The sequence below is a fragment of the Dendrobates tinctorius genome, unplaced genomic scaffold, assembly GCF_039654945.1.
Source record: "Dendrobates tinctorius isolate UK_male_01 unplaced genomic scaffold, ASM3965494v1 ptg000011l, whole genome shotgun sequence".
Lineage (NCBI taxonomy): Eukaryota > Metazoa > Chordata > Amphibia > Anura > Dendrobatidae > Dendrobates > Dendrobates tinctorius.
In genome coordinates, this window is record NW_027361679.1 from 111,593,023 (window position 1) to 111,611,323 (window position 18,301).

Sequence of the window (18,301 nt, forward strand, 5' to 3'; positions counted from 1 at the left end):
AGATCTCTAGAAATCCCATCCACTTTGGTAGAATTGTAAGATGCTTCAAAAGCATCCAGCATCAAAAACGCTATAAATGCTCATTGTGGGAATGTTGCCTTTAGGGTGTGTGCACATGTTGTGGATTTTGCTGTGGATCCAGATTCTGCTGCGGTGTACATTACCTTTAAAGTCAATGGAAAATGAAAAACGCAGTGCACATGCTGCGGATTTACTGCGGATTGAAATCCGCAGCATGTCAATTCTTTATGCGGAATCCGCAGCGTTTTGACACCTGCTCCATTATAGAAATCCACAGGTGTCAATCCGCAACAAATCCGCAGGTAAAATGCAGGTCATTTTACCTGCGGATTTAGCAAAATCTACGCGGAAAAATCTGCAGGACAATCCGCACAGTGTGCACACACCCTTAGGTTCTTTCACATGTCAGTGTTTGTAGTATGTCTGCTGTCATGTTTTTAACCGATATGTTATACACTATGGCCCTGATTCATTAAAGCAATTTCTCCAGAATTCTAATGTAAATCATTTTGAAAAGTCCCTCTTTTGTTTGCTCAATTCCAAGTTGCACAAACATTTAGTAATTATTTACGTTTTCAAGCCAGTTTCTCCCACCGAAACCCAAATGAGCTGAGTTGTGGTGGGATGTGGGGGCATAACACCACAGCTCGTCTAAATCATGAGGAACTCTGGCTTTTTACTCAAGTCACTGACTGGAGTTAGATTTGTGACGAGGCGTGCGCGGAGGAGAATGCCACTTATCTCACGCTCCTGATTCATTCATTGATTCTAAATTCATCGTTAGCGCTATCTAAATGTTAAAAGGTTATTTCAAGACTAACTTTCCCCATCTATATGTTATAAAATAGCTATAGACTTTTTTTTATATTAGTTTAAATTTTATATGCCCTGTTTGATTAAAAGATAAAAAACCAAAGCCTATACTTACTTTCTGGAGTAGTAGTGCGCTCTTGGCAACTGCATAGTGTCCCGTGGCTGCTGAAGTCTTCATTCCCACAGGAAGAAACATCTCTCCTCCTGTTAAAGCTAAATTTGAAGGCTGCAGTGAGTGGCCACGTGAAGCTCCCCGCCAGATCTCGATGCCTGGAGAACCAAGTGCCAAGGATCGTTGACAGTCCACAATTGTGAGTATGGGATTTTTTTTGTTTAGTTCCAGTAAAAGGAACCTGGCAGATTCAAAAATGCCATCATCCTTCACATATAGGGTTAACCTGCAGTTTAGAAGCATTAGGAAGGTGCCCATTTTCTCTACAGACAGTTCTGCACCCGGGAGAAAATGAGCTTTATTTCTCCCTGGAGCCGCTTGCTTTCAGTCATTCATGAATGCCCAAAGCAATTACTGTAGTCACTGGTCACAGAACTCAAAACAGCAGCTGCCATCCCGCCACAGCCCTGACAGATAGCTGGCTCTGTACTGATGTGCTGCACCACGAGCTGTCAGTCAGTGCCGGAGCGTGCTTACAACCACTCACTGAGCAGTGACTGATCAGCAGAACAGGGCAGTCTTATCCCTGTTAGAATGTATTGCCAGTGAGTGTGTTCAGCACTCTGCTCTTTCCCACAGCCCGATAGAGAATAAATGGAGCAGCGGCCGGGCATCCATGTAATGCTGCTCTTGGAGTTTAAATATTCAAATAGCTTCATCAGAAAAGAGAATAGGGGTGTTAGTGCCACCTCTCCCTGAAGAGGCTATTTGGAGAATTGAATTCTCAGGGGATCATTACTTGGCCATTAAGTCTCCTTACACTGACTTGGCCCTTTCCACAAGGAGAAACGTTACCACTTAGACCACCTACAAATGCCAAATTGGCTAGTCCTGCAGTGAACCGGCTACCTGCATCTTTCTCCTGCCTCTCCCTCTGGCAAGCTATAGGGTGCTTTGTCCTGCAGCCTACCGGAGATATGGGGGACACAGAAGGTTAGGAGTTCAGCTCATTGAGTCCCCTATCCGTGGCTGCAGAATACAGAGGAGGGGGAAGAGACCACTAGTCGTGATTTTCAGTTTAGTGGGTTTTTATATTGCCAGAACACAGAGGGAAGGAGTAATAATATATGGAGTTTCAATGGGGGCACTATTACTGTATGGAGGCACAGAATGGGGCACTGTTTCGGACACTTGTAGGGAAGGTGACCGGACGGACGGACGTGTCAGAATAGAGAAAGATAGGTTTGCACAGTTTAGACAGGTGTCAGTTACTACAGTGGGGAAACAGCTAGGAAAGTGTAGCGGACGTGTAGTACCTTGGGTTGACCATTAGATGGCAGGGAGGAGTGTGAGCAAAGGACTTGACATCAGCTTAGGGCTTTAGAAACTGTTGGTCATGGGGGGCGGAGTTACAGTGACAGGGGACCGGGAATGCTATAAATACTGAGGGAGGGTTCCAGAAAGTTCTAGTCCCCAGGGGGAGCTCAAGTGACAGGAGGACTATGACAGTCTGGGCACTCTGAGGAAAACCAAACCAGGGGGACTGAGGAGAGATAACGTCAGGGGGGTGGTCCTGACAGGAAAGTACCGCAGAATAGACGAGGCATCGAGGTAAAGCATACCGTACTGAGAGAGACTACTGTTCATTAAAAGTACTGTTGGTTACAGGCCTAGGGCGGCCACAGTGACGGATCTGACAGGAGTGTCAATGAGTGAAGAGGGGACGGTGCGTATATGTACGTCCCCAGTGTAAAGTACGGTGTGCGTGAAGCGGCCCTGGAAACGGAGGGCCAATAAGTAAAGCGAAGTAAAGTGTATTGCATTGAAGTGCGGTGTACTGCGGAGGCTGTCAAGTGGGCGGCCAGAGAATAAAGCTTGGACCTGTTTTACCCGACATTTGCCTCCATCGTATCTCTTTTACTTCTCTGCGCGGTATAAAGAGGGACCACCCCCCCAGCTCGGCCGACCCCTACATTTGGCGTAGTCGGCAGGATCACCGCCGCTAATACGCTATCTTCTGCGGCAGGCCTGCGTCTGAAGGACTGAGAAAAAACTTGGGCTGCTCTATTTTGGATTATAAACACCTGTGGACTACCAATTACTGACCTGTGGATTACAAATTGGGACGCTGTGGTGGATCTGCGTTGCTGCAGAGGATCCAAGGCAGCAGCTGATTCTGCCCAAGATGGAGGTATTACTCCAACGCAGGAGAGAGGTCCGGGTGTTTGCCATGGTTCTGGATGGACTGGGGCCCCCTCCAACGTACCCCTAGGGGAAACGATATGTGCCAGGAGGCCTCGGGCACCTGGAGTGGCGATGGTGTCAGGAGATCGAGTCCCGCTGGGAGTCATGGACAGTCTTCCAGATCTCAGGCGGAGAAGAAGAGCGGTTGCGGACCCTACAGGAGCGGCCGCCAAAGACATCACCAGGAAGCCTCCCCGCGGAGCCCCTGAGCCTGGAGGCCAGCCCCGCCGGACGGCGGGGTGAAGAACAGAGACTGCGGGAGAAGCCGCGGGAAGATGAGAGTTCCCCCGGCTCTGCCAACAGCTCTGCCAGCGGCTCCGCAAGAAGTCCCCGCTACTCAGCTGCAGCACGCGGCCCCCTGTGTATCCGAAAGTCTGGCTGAGGAGGCCCTTACTGTTTACGCTGAGCAGGGCCTCCGTTCCCGTTCCTGATTCATCGTGCCTGGTGGCGCCACGTCTGGTGTCGCCGGTGCGGAGACTGTCTACAAAAGGCGCTGCTGCGTGTCCCCTGCCGGTAGCGACCTCATTCCCAGAATCGGCAGCTGCTCTGGCTCCGTCTGGAACTCCGGGTGCAGCCTATCCCGCGGCCGCGGCTATGCCGGCGTTGGAGCCGGCTGCGGCCTATGTGTCAGGCCCTGTGGCCCAATCTGTGAGAAATCCAGCTGTCCCTGCCCGCCACCCGGTCCCAGCGGCTGCTGGGCCGCTGACCTCATCAGCCGCCTCTGACCCGCCGTCATCCTCGGTTAAGTCCCGCCCACCGGACTCCAGGGCTCGTATCGGACCCTCTGTTTGGGTCGCAGGAGTTATAAAGAAGAAGAGGGCCAGGGAGCAGGAAGTCTGGAACCTGCTCCATGAGAGGGGAGAGGCTGGCATGGCGGCTGCACGATCCCCAGGACGGCTCGTTTATACTAACTTGCAGAAAGGGACACTTCTTGCATCCTGGGAGCTCCACGGTTGTGGGGTCCCTTGCTACCAGCCACCAGGAGATGGCTTGAACTGTTGGGAATTCGCTATCTGCATAACGGTGTAATTGGGACAGTTTGCATCCAGGTTAAAAGAAAAATGTTTTTCTTGTTATAAGTGTTGAAATTGGTTTGCCTGACATAGCGGGGATGCAAAAAGAAAAGTGCCAATGTTAAAGGAAGGCGGAGAAAGCCTGTTATATTTTTTTTTTTGTTTGTTTTGTTGGTTAAAAAGAAAAAAAATGGTAAATGAAAAAAAAATAGAAAAAGGGGTACTATTGCTATTATAAAGTTGTTTTGTTGTATAATATGCAAAAGTAAATGCAACAGGTTCGGGTAAGGGAAGGTCTATGGGACCAAAGGAAAGTGTGCGATCCGAAAAGGGTTCTAGATGTGGAGGAGGTCTGGGAGACCGAGACGCCGACCATGACATAACTGAAAGAAAGGTAAAAGAGATGGAAGACGTGAGAAAGACAGCCGTCCTAGGTCAGGTCCCCGACACCACGGACACCCCGGAAGAAGGAAGGCGGGCGCCGACAATGATCTGGTAGGTGTGAGGCCTCGATCATGGCGTACCGGATAGTGGAAGGTGACAGAAGGGGAGAGTAGGGGAAGGTACATGCCATAGAGAGAATATGGGTGTACCTAGCCCAATTTGAAAGACGTCATGTGGCGTGCGCGCTGGGGAGTTGCTGTAGGCTGCTCAGAGCATGGTGCTCCCAGTATGGTTCGGCCCCCGCAGGAAGTGGGTTTGGCCCAACAGCTGGTCCGACAACAGAGTGTAGGTGAAGCTTCAGGACGACGAAGGCAGGGATTACGAATTGTCGAGGACGACAATAGGAAGGGAGAGTGTAGGGAAGGTGACCTGATGGACGGACGTGTCAGAATAGAGAAAGATAGGTTTGCACAGTTTAGACAGGTGTCAGTTACTACAGTGGGGAAACAGCTAGGAAAGTGTAGCGGACGTGCAGTACCTTGGGTTGACCATTAGATGGCAGGGAGGAGTGTGAGCAAAGGACTTGACATCAGCTTAGGGCTTTAGAAACCGTTGGTCATGGGGGGTGGAGTTACAGTGACAGGGGACCGGGAGTGCTATAAATACTGAATACAGAAAGTTCCAGTCCCCAGGGGGAGCTCCAATGACAGGAGGACTACGACAGTCTGGGCACTCTGAGGAAAACCAAACCAGGGGGACTGAGGAGAGATAACGTCAGGGGGGTGGTCCTGACAGGAAAGTACCGCAGAATAGACGAGGCATCGAGGTAAAGCATACCGTACTGAGAGAGACTACTGTTCATTAAAAGTACTGTTGGTTACAGGCCTAGGGCGGTCACAGTGACGGATCTGACAGGAGTGTCAACGAGTGAAGAGGGGACGGTGTACGCATACACGTCCCCAGTGTAAAGTACGGTGTGCGGGAAGCGGCTCTGGAAACGGAGGGCCGATAAGTAAAGCAAAGTAAAGTGTATTGCATTGAAGTGCGGTGTACTGCGGAGGCTGTCAAGTGGGCGGCCAGAGAATAAAGCTTGGACCTGTTTTACCCGACATTTGCCTCCATCGTGTCTCTGATACATCTCTGCGCGGTATAAAGAGGGACCACCCCCCCAACTCGGCCGACCCCTACACACTCTTGCGATATGTCGGCAAAGTGGGGCCCCAGTAGAGACATTTGTGCCGTATGGAAGCACCAAGTGGTTACTATTACTCTTTGCAGAGTGAGAGAGCTTTATTACTGCCTGTGGTACTAGGAAAAGCAGAATGAGGTTTGTGTACACATGGGGAAAGTGATGAAATAAAAAAAAACTGCAATCAATAACTGTCCTGGCCAAACAGAATGAGAAAGTGAACTCCAATCAGAAATGATGCATCTGTCTCGTGTGCACAGGTACATAGCGCGCCTACCACTATGTGGTGCTTATATTGGGTTTGGTTCAGTGGATTTGTTGTAATCAGTACGATATGATCACTACTGTATCTGCTTGTAATATGAGGATTATGGTCACATTATATAAAATGTGTATTTCTGCAATTGTATCTACCCATATTATAAAAAAAAGCAAAGAATACTACGAGAAAAAATATGAAAAACAGCAGAGTAATGCTTTAACCCCTTCCTGACATGAGACGTACTATCCCGTCCACGGTACCCGGGCCCGTATGACCGGGGACGGGATAGTACGTCTACCGCTGATTATCACAGCTGACACCCGGCACAATGTGTCAGGGGCGGTCACGGACTGCCCCCGACACGTTAACCCCTTGCACACCGCGATCAAACGCGATCGCGGTGTACCGGGAGTTAAAGGGAAGCATCGGCAGGGAGGGGGCTCCCTCCGTGCTTCCCTGAGCCCCCCACGGCAGCGCATTGTGCAGCGCTGCTGCGGGGGGCTCCTTTCCTCCAGGCCCCCGAATCCAAGATGGCGACGGGGGCCTTCGGGGGGCCTGGGGAAGCTGGCTTCCTCAGTGCCTGCAAAGCGCAGGCATGAGGAAGCCTTGTGCACTGCCTGTGACAGATTGCTGATCTGTCACAGTGATCTGTGATGTGACAGATCAGCGATCTGTCACAGGACAGTGATGTCCCACCTGGGACTATGTAATAAAGTAAAAAAAAAAATTAAAAAAAAGTGTAAAAATAAATTAAAAAAAATCGCCAAATAAATTAGTAAAAAAAAAAAAAATTATATTCCCCAATAAATTCATTTTTTGAAAATAATAAAAAAAAAAACAATAAAAGTACACATATTAGGTATCGCCGCGTCCGTAACGACCTGCCCTATAAAACTGTCCCATTAGTTAACCCCTTTAGCGAACCCCTTAAAAAATAAAAAAAAACGAAGCAAAAAATGATTTATTATCATACCGCCAAACAAAAAGTGCAATAACGCGCGATCAAAAAGACGCATATAAATATCCATGATACCGCTGAAAATGTCATCTTGTCCCGCAAAAAACAAGCCACTACACAGCATCATCAGCGAAAAAATAAAAAAGTTATAACTCGCAGAATAAAGCGATGCAAAAATAATAATTTTTTATATAAAATAGTTTTCATTGCATAAAACCGACAAAAACATAAAAAAAACGACCTAAATGAGGTATCACTGTAACCGTACTGACCCGAAGAATAAAACCGCTTTATCAATTTTACCGCAAGCGGAACGGTGTAAACGCACCCCAAAAGAAATTCATGAAACGCTGGTTTTTGTTCATTCTGCGTCCCAAAAATCGGAATAAAAAGCGATCAAAAAGTTTCACGTGCCCGAAAATGGTACCAATAAAAACGTCAACTCGTCCCGCAAAAAATAAGACCTCACATGACTCGGTGGGTCAAAATACGGAAAAATTATAGCTCTCAATATGTGGTGATGCAAAAACTATTTTTACAATAAAAAGCGTCTTTTAGCGTGCGACAGCCGCCAAACATAAAAACCGCCATAAATAGTAAATCAAACCCCCCGTTATCACGCCCTTAGTTAGGGAAAAATAATAAAATAAAAAAAATGTATTTATTTCCATTTTTCCATTAGGGTTAGGGCTAGGGTTAGGGCTAGGGGTGTGTTGGGGTAGGGTTAGGGTAGGGTTAGGGTTAGGGCTAGGGTTAGGGCTAGGGTTAGGGGCGTGTTGGGGTTCGGGTTGGAGTTAGAATTGGGGGTTTCCACTGTTTGGGCACATCAGGGGCTCTCCAAATGCAACATGGCGTCTGATCTCAATTCCAGCCAATTCTGAGTTGAAAAAGTCAAATGGTGCTCCTTCCCTTCCAAGCTCTGCTATGCGCCCAAACAGTGTTTTACCCCCACATGTAGGGTATCAGCCTACTCAGGACAAATTGCAAAACAATTTTTGGGGTCCAATTTCTCCTGTTACCCTTAGGAAAATAAAAAATTGGGGGCAAAAATATCATTTTTGTGGAAAAAAATGATTTTTTTATTTTCACGTCCGAGTGTTATAAACTTCTGTGAAGCACTTGGGGGTTCAAAGTGCTCACCACACATCTAGATAAGTTCCGTGGGGGGTCTAGTGTCCAAAATGGGGTCACTTATGGGGAGTTTCAATAGTTTAGGTACATCAGGGGCTCTCCAAACGCACATGACACCCGCAGACCATTCCATCAAAATCTGCATTCCAAAACGTCACTGCTTCCCTTCCGAGCCCCGACGTGTGTCCATACAGTAGTTTTCTCCCACATATGGGGTGTCAGCGTACTCAGGACAAATTGGACAACAACTTTTGGGGTCCAATTTCTCCTGGTACCCTTGGGAAAATAAAAAAATGGTGACTAAAAGATCATGTTTGTGGAAAAAATACGAATTTTTTATTTTCACGCCCGGGCGTTGTAAACTTCTGTGAAGCACTGGGGGGGTCAAAGTGCTCACCACACATCTAGATAAGTTCCTTGGGGGGTCTAGTTTACAAAATGGTGTCATTTGTGGGGGGTTTCCACTGTTTAGGTACATTAGGGGCTCTCCAAAGGCAACATGACACCCGCAGACCATTCCATCAAAGTCTGCATTCCAAAACGTCACTACTTCCCTTCCGAGCCCCGACGTGTGCCCATACAGCAGTTTTCTCCCACATATGGGGTATCAGCATACTCAGGACAAATTGTACAACAACTTTTGGGGTCCAATTTCTCCTGGTACCCTTGGGAAAATAAAGAAATGGTGACTAAAAGATCATGTTTGTGGAAAAAATACGAATTTTTTATTTTCACGCCCGGGCGTTGTAAACTTCTGTGAAGCACTGAGGGGGTCAAAGTGCTCACCACACATCTAGATAAGTTCCTTAGGGGGTCTAGTTTCCAAAATGGTGTCATTTGTGGGGGGTTTCCACTGTTTTGGTACATCAGGGGTTTTCCAAACGCGACATGGTGTCCGATCTCAATTCCAGCCAAAAACGTCAAATGGCGCTGCTTCCCTTCCGAGCTCTGCCATGCGCCCAAATAGTGGTTTACCCCCACATGTGGGGTATCAGCGTACTCAGGACAAATTGCACAATAACTTTTAGGGTCCTGTTACCCTTGGAAAAATAAGAATTGAGGGTGAAAAGATCATTTTTGTTGAAAAAATATGATTTTTTAATTGTATGGCTTTATGTTATAAACTTCTGTGAAGCCCATGGGGGTTCAAAGTTCTCACCACACATCTAGATAAGTTCCTTAGGGGGTCTATTTTCCAAAATGGTGTCATTTGTGGGGGGTTTCCACTGTTTTGGTACATCAGGGGTTTTCCAAACGCGACATGGTGTCCGATCTCAATTCCAGCCCAAAACGTCAAATGGCGCTGCTTCCCTTCCGAGCTCTGCCATGCGCCCAAATAGTGGTTTACCCCCACATGTGGGGTATCAGCGTACTCAGGACAAATTGCACAATAACTTTTAGGGTCCTGTTACCCTTGGGAAAATAAAAATTGGGGTGAAAAGATCATTTTTGTGGAAAAAATATGATTTTTTAATTGTACCGCTGTACGTTATAAACTTCTGTAAAGCCCTTGTGGGTTCAAAGTTCTCACCACATATCTAGATAAGTTCCTTGGGGGGTCTAGTTTCCAAAATGGGGTCACTTGTAGGGGGTTTCCACTGTTTAGGTACATCAGGGACTCTCCAAACGTGACATGGCGTCCAATCTGAATTCCAGCCAATTTTGCATTGAAAAAGTCAAAGGCGCTCCTTCCATTCTGAGCTCTGCCATGCGCCGAAACAGTCGTTCCCCCCCCCACATATCAGGTATCTGCGTACTCAGGACAAATTGCACAATAACTTTTGCAGTTCAATTTCTCCTGTTACGCTTGGTAAAATAAAAAAAATTGAACCTGAAGTATTTTTTTTATGAAAAAAAGTTAGATGTTCATTTTTTTTTAAATATTCAAAAAAATTCCTGTGACGCACCTAAAGGGTTAATAAACTTCTTGAATGTGGTTTTGAGCACCTTAAGGGGTGCAGTTTTTAGAATGGTGTCACTTTTGGGTATTTTCTATCATATAGACCCCTCAAAGTGGCTTCAAATGTGATGTGGTCCTAAAAATAAAATGGTGTTGTAAAAATGAGAAATCGCTGGTCAACTTTTAACCCTTATAACTTCCTAACAAAAAAAAATTTTGGTTCCAAAATTGTGCTGATGTAAAGTAAACATGTGGGAAATGTTAGTTATCAAGTTTTTTGTGTGCCGTATCTCTGTGATTTAAGGGCATAAAAATTCAAAGTTGGAAAATTGCGAAATTTTCAAAATTTTCGCCAAATTTCCGTTTTTCTCACAAATAAACGCAAGTTATTTGAATGAAATTTTACCACTAACATGAAGTACAATATGTCACGAGAAAACAATGTCAGAATCACCGGGATCCATGGAAGCGTTCGAGAGTTATGACCTCATAAATGTACAGTGGTCAGAATTGTAAAAATTGGCCCGGTCATGAACGTGCAAACCACCCTTGGGGGTGAAGGGGTTAATTGCTGATTTTTGCAGCATCACAAAAAATGAAAAAGAAAGTACTCAAAAAGTTGTATGCACCCAAAAACTACAGTTTGTCCAACTAAAAATAAACGCTCAAGCAACTTTGTGTATGGAAAAAACAAGAAGAATGATATGAGTCTTGGAAAATGGCAACCCCCTCACATCTTCCCCATAAAAATTATTTGTTTTTTTTTATTACTTTTTTTTTGTGTAAGGCTAGTAAAACTCAAAAAAACATGAACTGGGTATTTTTATTATCGTATGGACCTGCAGAATAGTAAAAAAAATATAAAAATCCAAAATAACCATTTTATCTGTGCACTCCACTTCTAAAAAGGGTAATACAAATTGATCAAAAAGTCATACAGTATGTTCCAGAAAATATGACCACTTGAACTATATCTTATGCAAAAATAAACCCTCATGAAGCTCATTTGACGGGAAATTTGAAAATGTATTATTCTCAGGCTAGGCCAACAGAAAATCTGAATATACCATATGTTTATATTTATTTTACAAAATCCATAAAATATAAATAAAACCACATAAATTTGGTATTACCATAGTCAGGGCACCCACAGAATAAATAGAGATAAATTGGCACTGTTACTGAATGTAGTATCAGACCAGAGTGTCACCCAGAGATACTATTTTACTCATACATTGCCCTAAAGGACGTTTTGGGGATCTGCTCCCCTTCATCAGACCAAAATCATGGCATCTCGAATAGAAATGGAGAAGTGAATCCGGGGTGCCTGGTTCCGATGGTTGCACTATACAGACACCAGCAGATGGTGATGTAGATTTATCTACTATTGAGAAGAAGCCGTGCCATGATTCATCCTCTACAGGCAGCCGAATGCTGGGCACCGTATGAATAGCCCCCACCAGTGAAAATTGGAGCTCCAACAGTAAACACGACACGGACATAGATGACTCCATCCAACATATAACTACTGTAGAAAAACACTCATTCACAGGGCAAGGACTGGCTGAGGAGCCAGAAGAACTTTGTGAAATTAGGAAACCCCTTTTGGGGAGTTTTGACCTTTGGACATTTGTTCTTGGCTGTTCTCAGCACTTTTCTTCTTGGGTCCCTAGCTTCGTAGTCCATATGTGTAAGTTTCTCCTATGATTACAGGCGCTGACAAGTTATTTCCTCTTCTTTTTTCGAGACAGGAGAAATATCAAGTTCTTCATGTATCGTTTGTAGGGCAATGGGCTCTCTGTACATATCCATTATGTGTACATTTAGGGACGTTTCTCTGTTTTCCGTGTCTCTTACCGATACTGATTTCATATCAAGTGCATTTTGAGGTTGGGGCTCCACTTTTTGTTGGCTACATACTGAAGGCAGCACCCCTAAATCCAGTAGAAGCCTTCACGTCCTGCTCTCAGATGACCCAGCCTTTAGGGAATGTACATGCAGCACCTATGTGATAAATCTGCAGGATACAGTCAAGAGCTGTAGATTTCAGACTTGAAAGATCATTAAATTCTGCAGATTTTTCATCAGGAGACCCATAATATGTGAATGTACCCTGAAATCTACGCTACGCAAGTGTTCTGCTAGACATCATGGGCCATCCTTGGTTTTGGGCACTGCTAGTCCTCTCCAACGTTCTGCCCTCTAGTACGTTACCTGTATGTTCACTATACTATTTCTTTTTGCTCTCTTAGACAGACAATGATTTCCAGCAACTTATACAGAGATTTTACCAGCTACAAGCAGAACGTGTGGAGACCTACCATCTCTTTGATGAGTGAGTACCTGAATTTCTTCATTATGGCAACCAGGCAGAAGTGCTGTGTCCTATACTGCATACATATTGGCTGAGATTTTTTTTTTTTAATCTTCTGGGGGTAAATGAGACGCGTACTTTATGAGGTAGGAAGTGGGAGAAAACAGGGCTATTCCACCACTGGGTTTTGTTTTTCCAACCTTTTCCCTGTGGTATGAATAACATGACAATTTGGATACGATTTTACTAATCTAACATATAGTTTTTTTTCTTTTTTCTCGAAAAAAAACCTTCACTTTAGCAAATATCCCTTAATGGCCATCGTAAGGGGAGCATATTTAGAAAGTGAATATGTCTGCAGTAAAACAGGTATATACAGGTACTATTGCACTATTAATGTGTCACTCCAGAATATATCGATGTGTGCTGGGGGACTGCGATCTGTGCAACATTTGGAACAATGAGCTGAAGCGGAGCAGTTTGTAACGTAGCAGTGGTGTCACCCTGTAATTTATGGAAACGAGAACATTGCGAGCAGTAGGAGGACGAGGTTTCCTGGAGTGTTTTATTCACATGTGCTTAACCCACGTTGTCACCATTATATATCACCTGCGGGGTGCCACTATGTAATACCCAATAGCAGAGTCACTTACAGATCTTTGGTATCACACTTCCCCTGAATGAGTTAGGAGCAGTGTACACATTCTGATTATAGCTTGGATACATTTGCATGTGGTCCTCTTTGAAATAAAATACAAGATGTTTTGTTTTTCTCCATTCAGCTCATCTGGACTTCATCAGCAATCCAACATAACGCTTTACTCCTTGTTCCGCCTATTTAAACTGCTTTTTTTCCACTTTGGTAAAGAATAACAGAGCTGAGGAGCGCCTGATTTTAATTTTGTTTGTTAGCTGCAGCCTTGTTCTTTCTAGAGTATCCATAGCACTTGATAATATTTTGGTATTGGTTAGCCATTTATAGTACCGCTCTGATTTGTTGTCATTTACAGGAGAAAATCCATAAGTTCACTAAACACTTGCAGATTTCCGGCCAGTGCTTTTAATTACATCTTTACAGGCATTCGGAGAGATAGAATTATAGAAGAGTTCCTTTACGTTGTAAATGAAGAGTTTTGATAGCAATACCTGTGCTGGTGGTAGAGACATTAGTTAGTTTCATCAGAGATAATGAGGAAATTGGATTTTGGGGTAATAAATGGACGACACACAAAATGTACCGTATATGTGTATATATCTGTCTGTGCAGATGCACTCATCAACATCGGAATCACAACACCAAAAAGGAAAAGTTGTAGAATTAGGAAAATCACAGGCTGGATAGACGTTAATGATATGCAAATGATGAAAAAATGGTTACAAAATTTTCATAATATCTCAATTTATTCAATATCGAGACTAAGCGCCGCCTCACAGGCTCCTACATGCCTTGCTGCCATCAATGAGGTTATTAACAGTTTTTTGAGGAATGTTCTTCCATGCTGTATACACTTGTATACAAAAATCGTCAAGATCCACTGCTGGCAGATCCTTTTGCAATTGGCGACCAGTCAAGTCCTAGATGTGATTGATGGGAGACAAGTCCAGAGATGCTCCAAGTCATGGTAGCATGTTTAGGCCATACAGGCTGCTCACAGTGGACCAAGAAAGTGTGGTCTTGTGTTGGGAAATGGCTGCTGGTGCACTTTGAAGAAATGGTCGTACCATTGGTTCCACCTGCAAATCAATGTAACGCTCAGCTGTTAGTGTACCTGGAATAAAGATTATAGGTGCCAGGCTACTATACATTATGCCACCCCACACATTCCTTTGCCCCCATGGCCTCCATAAAATTCACAGGCTATCAATGCATCCAAGACAAAAGTGAGGCTTATCGCTGAAGAGAATAGACCTCCATACCAGCCTCTGATCTCCAACTGGAAATGACCATTTCATCACCATATGATACAATAAGCAAGCTATCATCTGTTCACTCTAGCAGTTCTGAGATGAGTGTAGGCATTCCTTCCCAGTGCCTTTTTCCCTTGATCTGTAAAAAAGGAGCCTCACTACTGAGCATGTACATAAAATGCAGCACAGATACATGTCAACAAAATGCCGAGATCCTTTGATATGGATTAGAACAGACATTTATAGGACATTTCATAACTTTCCCAAATTCTTATGAAAAAATATTCAGCACATCCTGCATTGTACTACTGTACCCAATTTATGATATTTAACTGACTAACGCCACAGCACTGACAGCTGCAGAGCATTATGGGGAATCCTGTTCCCCATTTTTCTGATGCTGTAAATCAAATGTCAAAAATGTTCAAATTCGCTTTAAACTACAAATATGAGAAAATTTCAACTCGAACTCTGTCCACTGTGGATTGTTTCTCTGTAACATAACAGGCGATATAACCTGTTTTTTAATCATTTAAACCTCTGATTTTTCTGAGATTTTTGGTCCAGTGGGTGGTCCCGTCAGTGAGTGACAGCTGTCTCTATGCACACTTATATAAAGATGTGAGTCACTGATAAGACCGTCCACTGGGCTGAATCTCATTAACCCCACTTTTGTGATATAAAGTAAAATGAATTTCCTAGCCGTGATTGGCCATGCCTCCTCCAGGTATAGCTCTAGCCAGTTTTCAAAGAGTAGAAGAAGTTGAACATAACTGCTGTAAAAACGCCACAAACTGCAATATGCTTATCATTAAAATGTTGAGGCATTTCACACAGTTTTGTACCAGAATTCTGTCAAAATCTGTTTTGGTGAATTTATGTAAAAATATCACCGTCTCACACTGCCTTTATATATACAGTAGATTTGTTGATAACATGGCACCATTTTCAGACAATTATTTAATATACACACCTATATATACTGTATATTGGCATGGAAATACACGCAAATACATGCCATGCCATCAATGAGGCTAATACTGATTGTCTTAGGTTCTACTACGTTGTGCACGTAAATCTCAAGACCTGCTACTGACAGCTCCCTTAGCAATTGCAGACCAGTGATATCCCATGTATGCTTAATGGTAGACAAGTATGGAAAAGCCTGATTTTGCCATTTTACCACGGTAAATTTATGACTTAAACATGAGCCGTGTATGAGGGAGTCGAAGTCGGGGCAATTGAGGAGTCGGAGGTTTGGCTTACCGACCCCACAGACCTGACAGCTATGACATCTTACAGATTATCATACTTTGTACAGTGTATCTTATACCTCTGCTAAAAATTCAAACTTTATTCAACAATAAACTTTAATTATCAAAAATACATTACATCATACCAAAAAGAAATGATCACCACTGGGAGGTGCCTAACCCTACACTGGCTAGTTTTCCCTACCTGACAGCGGAGGTTGGAGCCCTAGGACCTGCGCAATTGGCCCCCCACTCCATGACGGCTCACCCTGCTAACCCTATAGGGCCCTATAGTGGCAGGGGTGTGATAAGGAGTTAAACAGGTAGGTGGGAAAGAGGAGAGATATCTAGTCTAGATCTTCTTGGCTTGATTACTGGTGAAAAATGAAATTTCTTCTTTTGATGACCTATAATAGATTACATAAACTATTCTTCACAGAGGGAGGACTGTTTTTGTAGATACCCCTATCTAAGATTCTCTATTCTGATTTTTCATAGTAAATATATATATGAAAAATAAAATACAAGATCCACCCCGAGATCAATAAGGGGTTTGTTAGATAGTAAAAGTTTACGTTATAATTTTATACATAATATATCAAGCTGCCAAGAGATCTTCTCTCTATTAGGACAACAATGTGTCCATATACAGTCCTAGCCAGAGCAAAAACCCATCAAAATATAGGCACAGCAAACACATACATAATTATAAATATCAAATAGTGTGCACCAAAATCATCCAACTGTGCACAAACCAACCAGAACACATATACATAGAATTGCACTCAATCATGCAATTCATAATACAATGGGATAATCGCCCATATCGTGTATGAACAGAGCCGCAATATTAGGCCAGCAACACTTGAAAATATATATACAGAGTCGCACTCAGTCATACAATCTGTATGCAAAAGATTAAATGCACTTAAGATAAAAATGTTGAAGCAGTCATGAAAAGACAGTAAACACTCCAATTTATAGAACCACTCGACGCGTTTCCCTGATGCAAAAGATGTCGTTTGGTGGTCAGGTACAATCACCCATTGGTATGATGTGGGGATTAAGGCACTGCAGGGGGTTCATCAAGAGGCATAGATACAGTCAGGCTGCAGACAGTAAGGGCCCCGTTACATTTAGCGATGCACCAGCGATCCCGACAACTATACGACCCGGTCAGGATCACTGTTGCATCTCTAAATGGTCGCTAGTGAGCTGCCAAACAGGCAGATCTCACCAGCGATACAGCAGCGGTCGTTACTTACCTGTCAGACTCGGCGATGATGAAGTCCTCCGCCCTCGTCGGCGCCAGCAGGAAGCCCAGCAGGAAGCAGCCGCCGACGAGAAAACGGCCCTGGACGTTCTCGCGCGATCAGCGATAGCCAGCGGGGGAGCCGGTCAGAGGTAAGTGTCACATGTAGCGATATCGCTAGTAATATTGCTGCTGCGTCACAAAATCGGTGACGCTTTAGCGATACTGCTGGCGATATCGCTATGTGTGAAGCCCCCTTAAGTGAGCTAATTCAATTATCAGACTTTTGGAAGGTAATTGAGACTCTAGACAAGATGAGGAATACACGGAATGATACAGGGCAACAAGAGAACACTATGGAAATCCGTAAAATATAAATAGACACAAAATGATACCCACATAACATATCACACCATCACAACCGGAAAAATCTAGCCAAGATATATGCAAATTGCACTTAAAGCGATACCCTTTCATTGGAAAACTGTCCAGTCTAGTTACCCTGACGTATAGGCCAAGTGTTCGCCAGCATAAGGCTCTGCGTACATGCCGAATCTAATAAGGCTTGTGTGAATGTGATGTATTCATTTTTCATATGTTATATTATTGAAGTCTATTCACATGTAAAAGATGGAAAAACTGCCAGATACACACTGTGGCTATTGTATGTGTGCAGCTTTAGTATCTCGGCTGTATCTACTACAATGTGCAAACCAGATTTTCCATCTTTCAGCTGTAAAACGGCAATATTATTTTTTCACACATCTATGGAGAATGCATCTGCAACTTTGTTCAGTCTTTTATGCACTCCTTTATGCATACGCACTCGATTCTGAAGGTTAATCTTTCAGGGTCAATCTACAAGTCAATTTCTCAAAGCCAGAAAATGTGGAGAGTTCCAATTTTAACACTTCTGCCCCAAATCATTGGCTTATTTATTTTATATCTCTGGAATATTTATTTGAAAAAAATAATAATAGTAAAGTAAAAGTATACAATAATAATAAAAAGTTAAACGTTCCCACATGACAGGATATTGGAGGATTGCTTGACTTCAGGACATCTGCTGGCCCTGTGTCTTACAACCTTTATCCGTATGAAATATGGAGGTATTTCTGCAATGTGTTAATCATATTTGTGTTAGTGAGGATTAAACAACAAACACTCTCATAAATTCAGCCCTGGAATTGCAAGGTTTATTGACTGCAAGATTTTGTGGTTAATAATTTCTGGGATTTACTCAGATGTAATAAGAAATCTATAGCAGAATGACTGGCAACGTCAGCAGTGAGCACAAAGAAAAAGACGAATGAGAATTTCATTGGTGCAGTGTTATCATTTTCTAATTCATATCACTCCGCTTTATTTTTATCGGCGTTGCAGTTCTGATCTAAGTGAAGATTAATGTTTTTTCCGAAAGGAGTTTCTCATCTAAATAGAGGATGGCATAATGTTAGAATAAGCTATCACTTTATGATCAGGGGAGTCTGATATTTTTGAGAAATGAAGGCCGCATTGCTAAATTACCTCGTTAATTTTTCCCACGT

The 18,301-nt window shown here is 43.7% G+C and overlaps 1 protein-coding gene across 1 annotated transcript in view; it reads left to right on the top strand.

Moving 5' to 3' along the window:
* REX1BD (required for excision 1-B domain containing) overlaps positions 1 to 18,301 on the top strand; it is a 36,164-nt gene that overhangs the window by 7,961 nt on the left and 9,902 nt on the right. Inside the window, exon 2 of the mRNA XM_073546210.1 lies at positions 12,280 to 12,362. Within this exon, the coding sequence (XP_073402311.1) occupies positions 12,280 to 12,362 (83 nt within the window). The remainder of the gene's footprint in view (positions 1 to 12,279; positions 12,363 to 18,301) is intronic.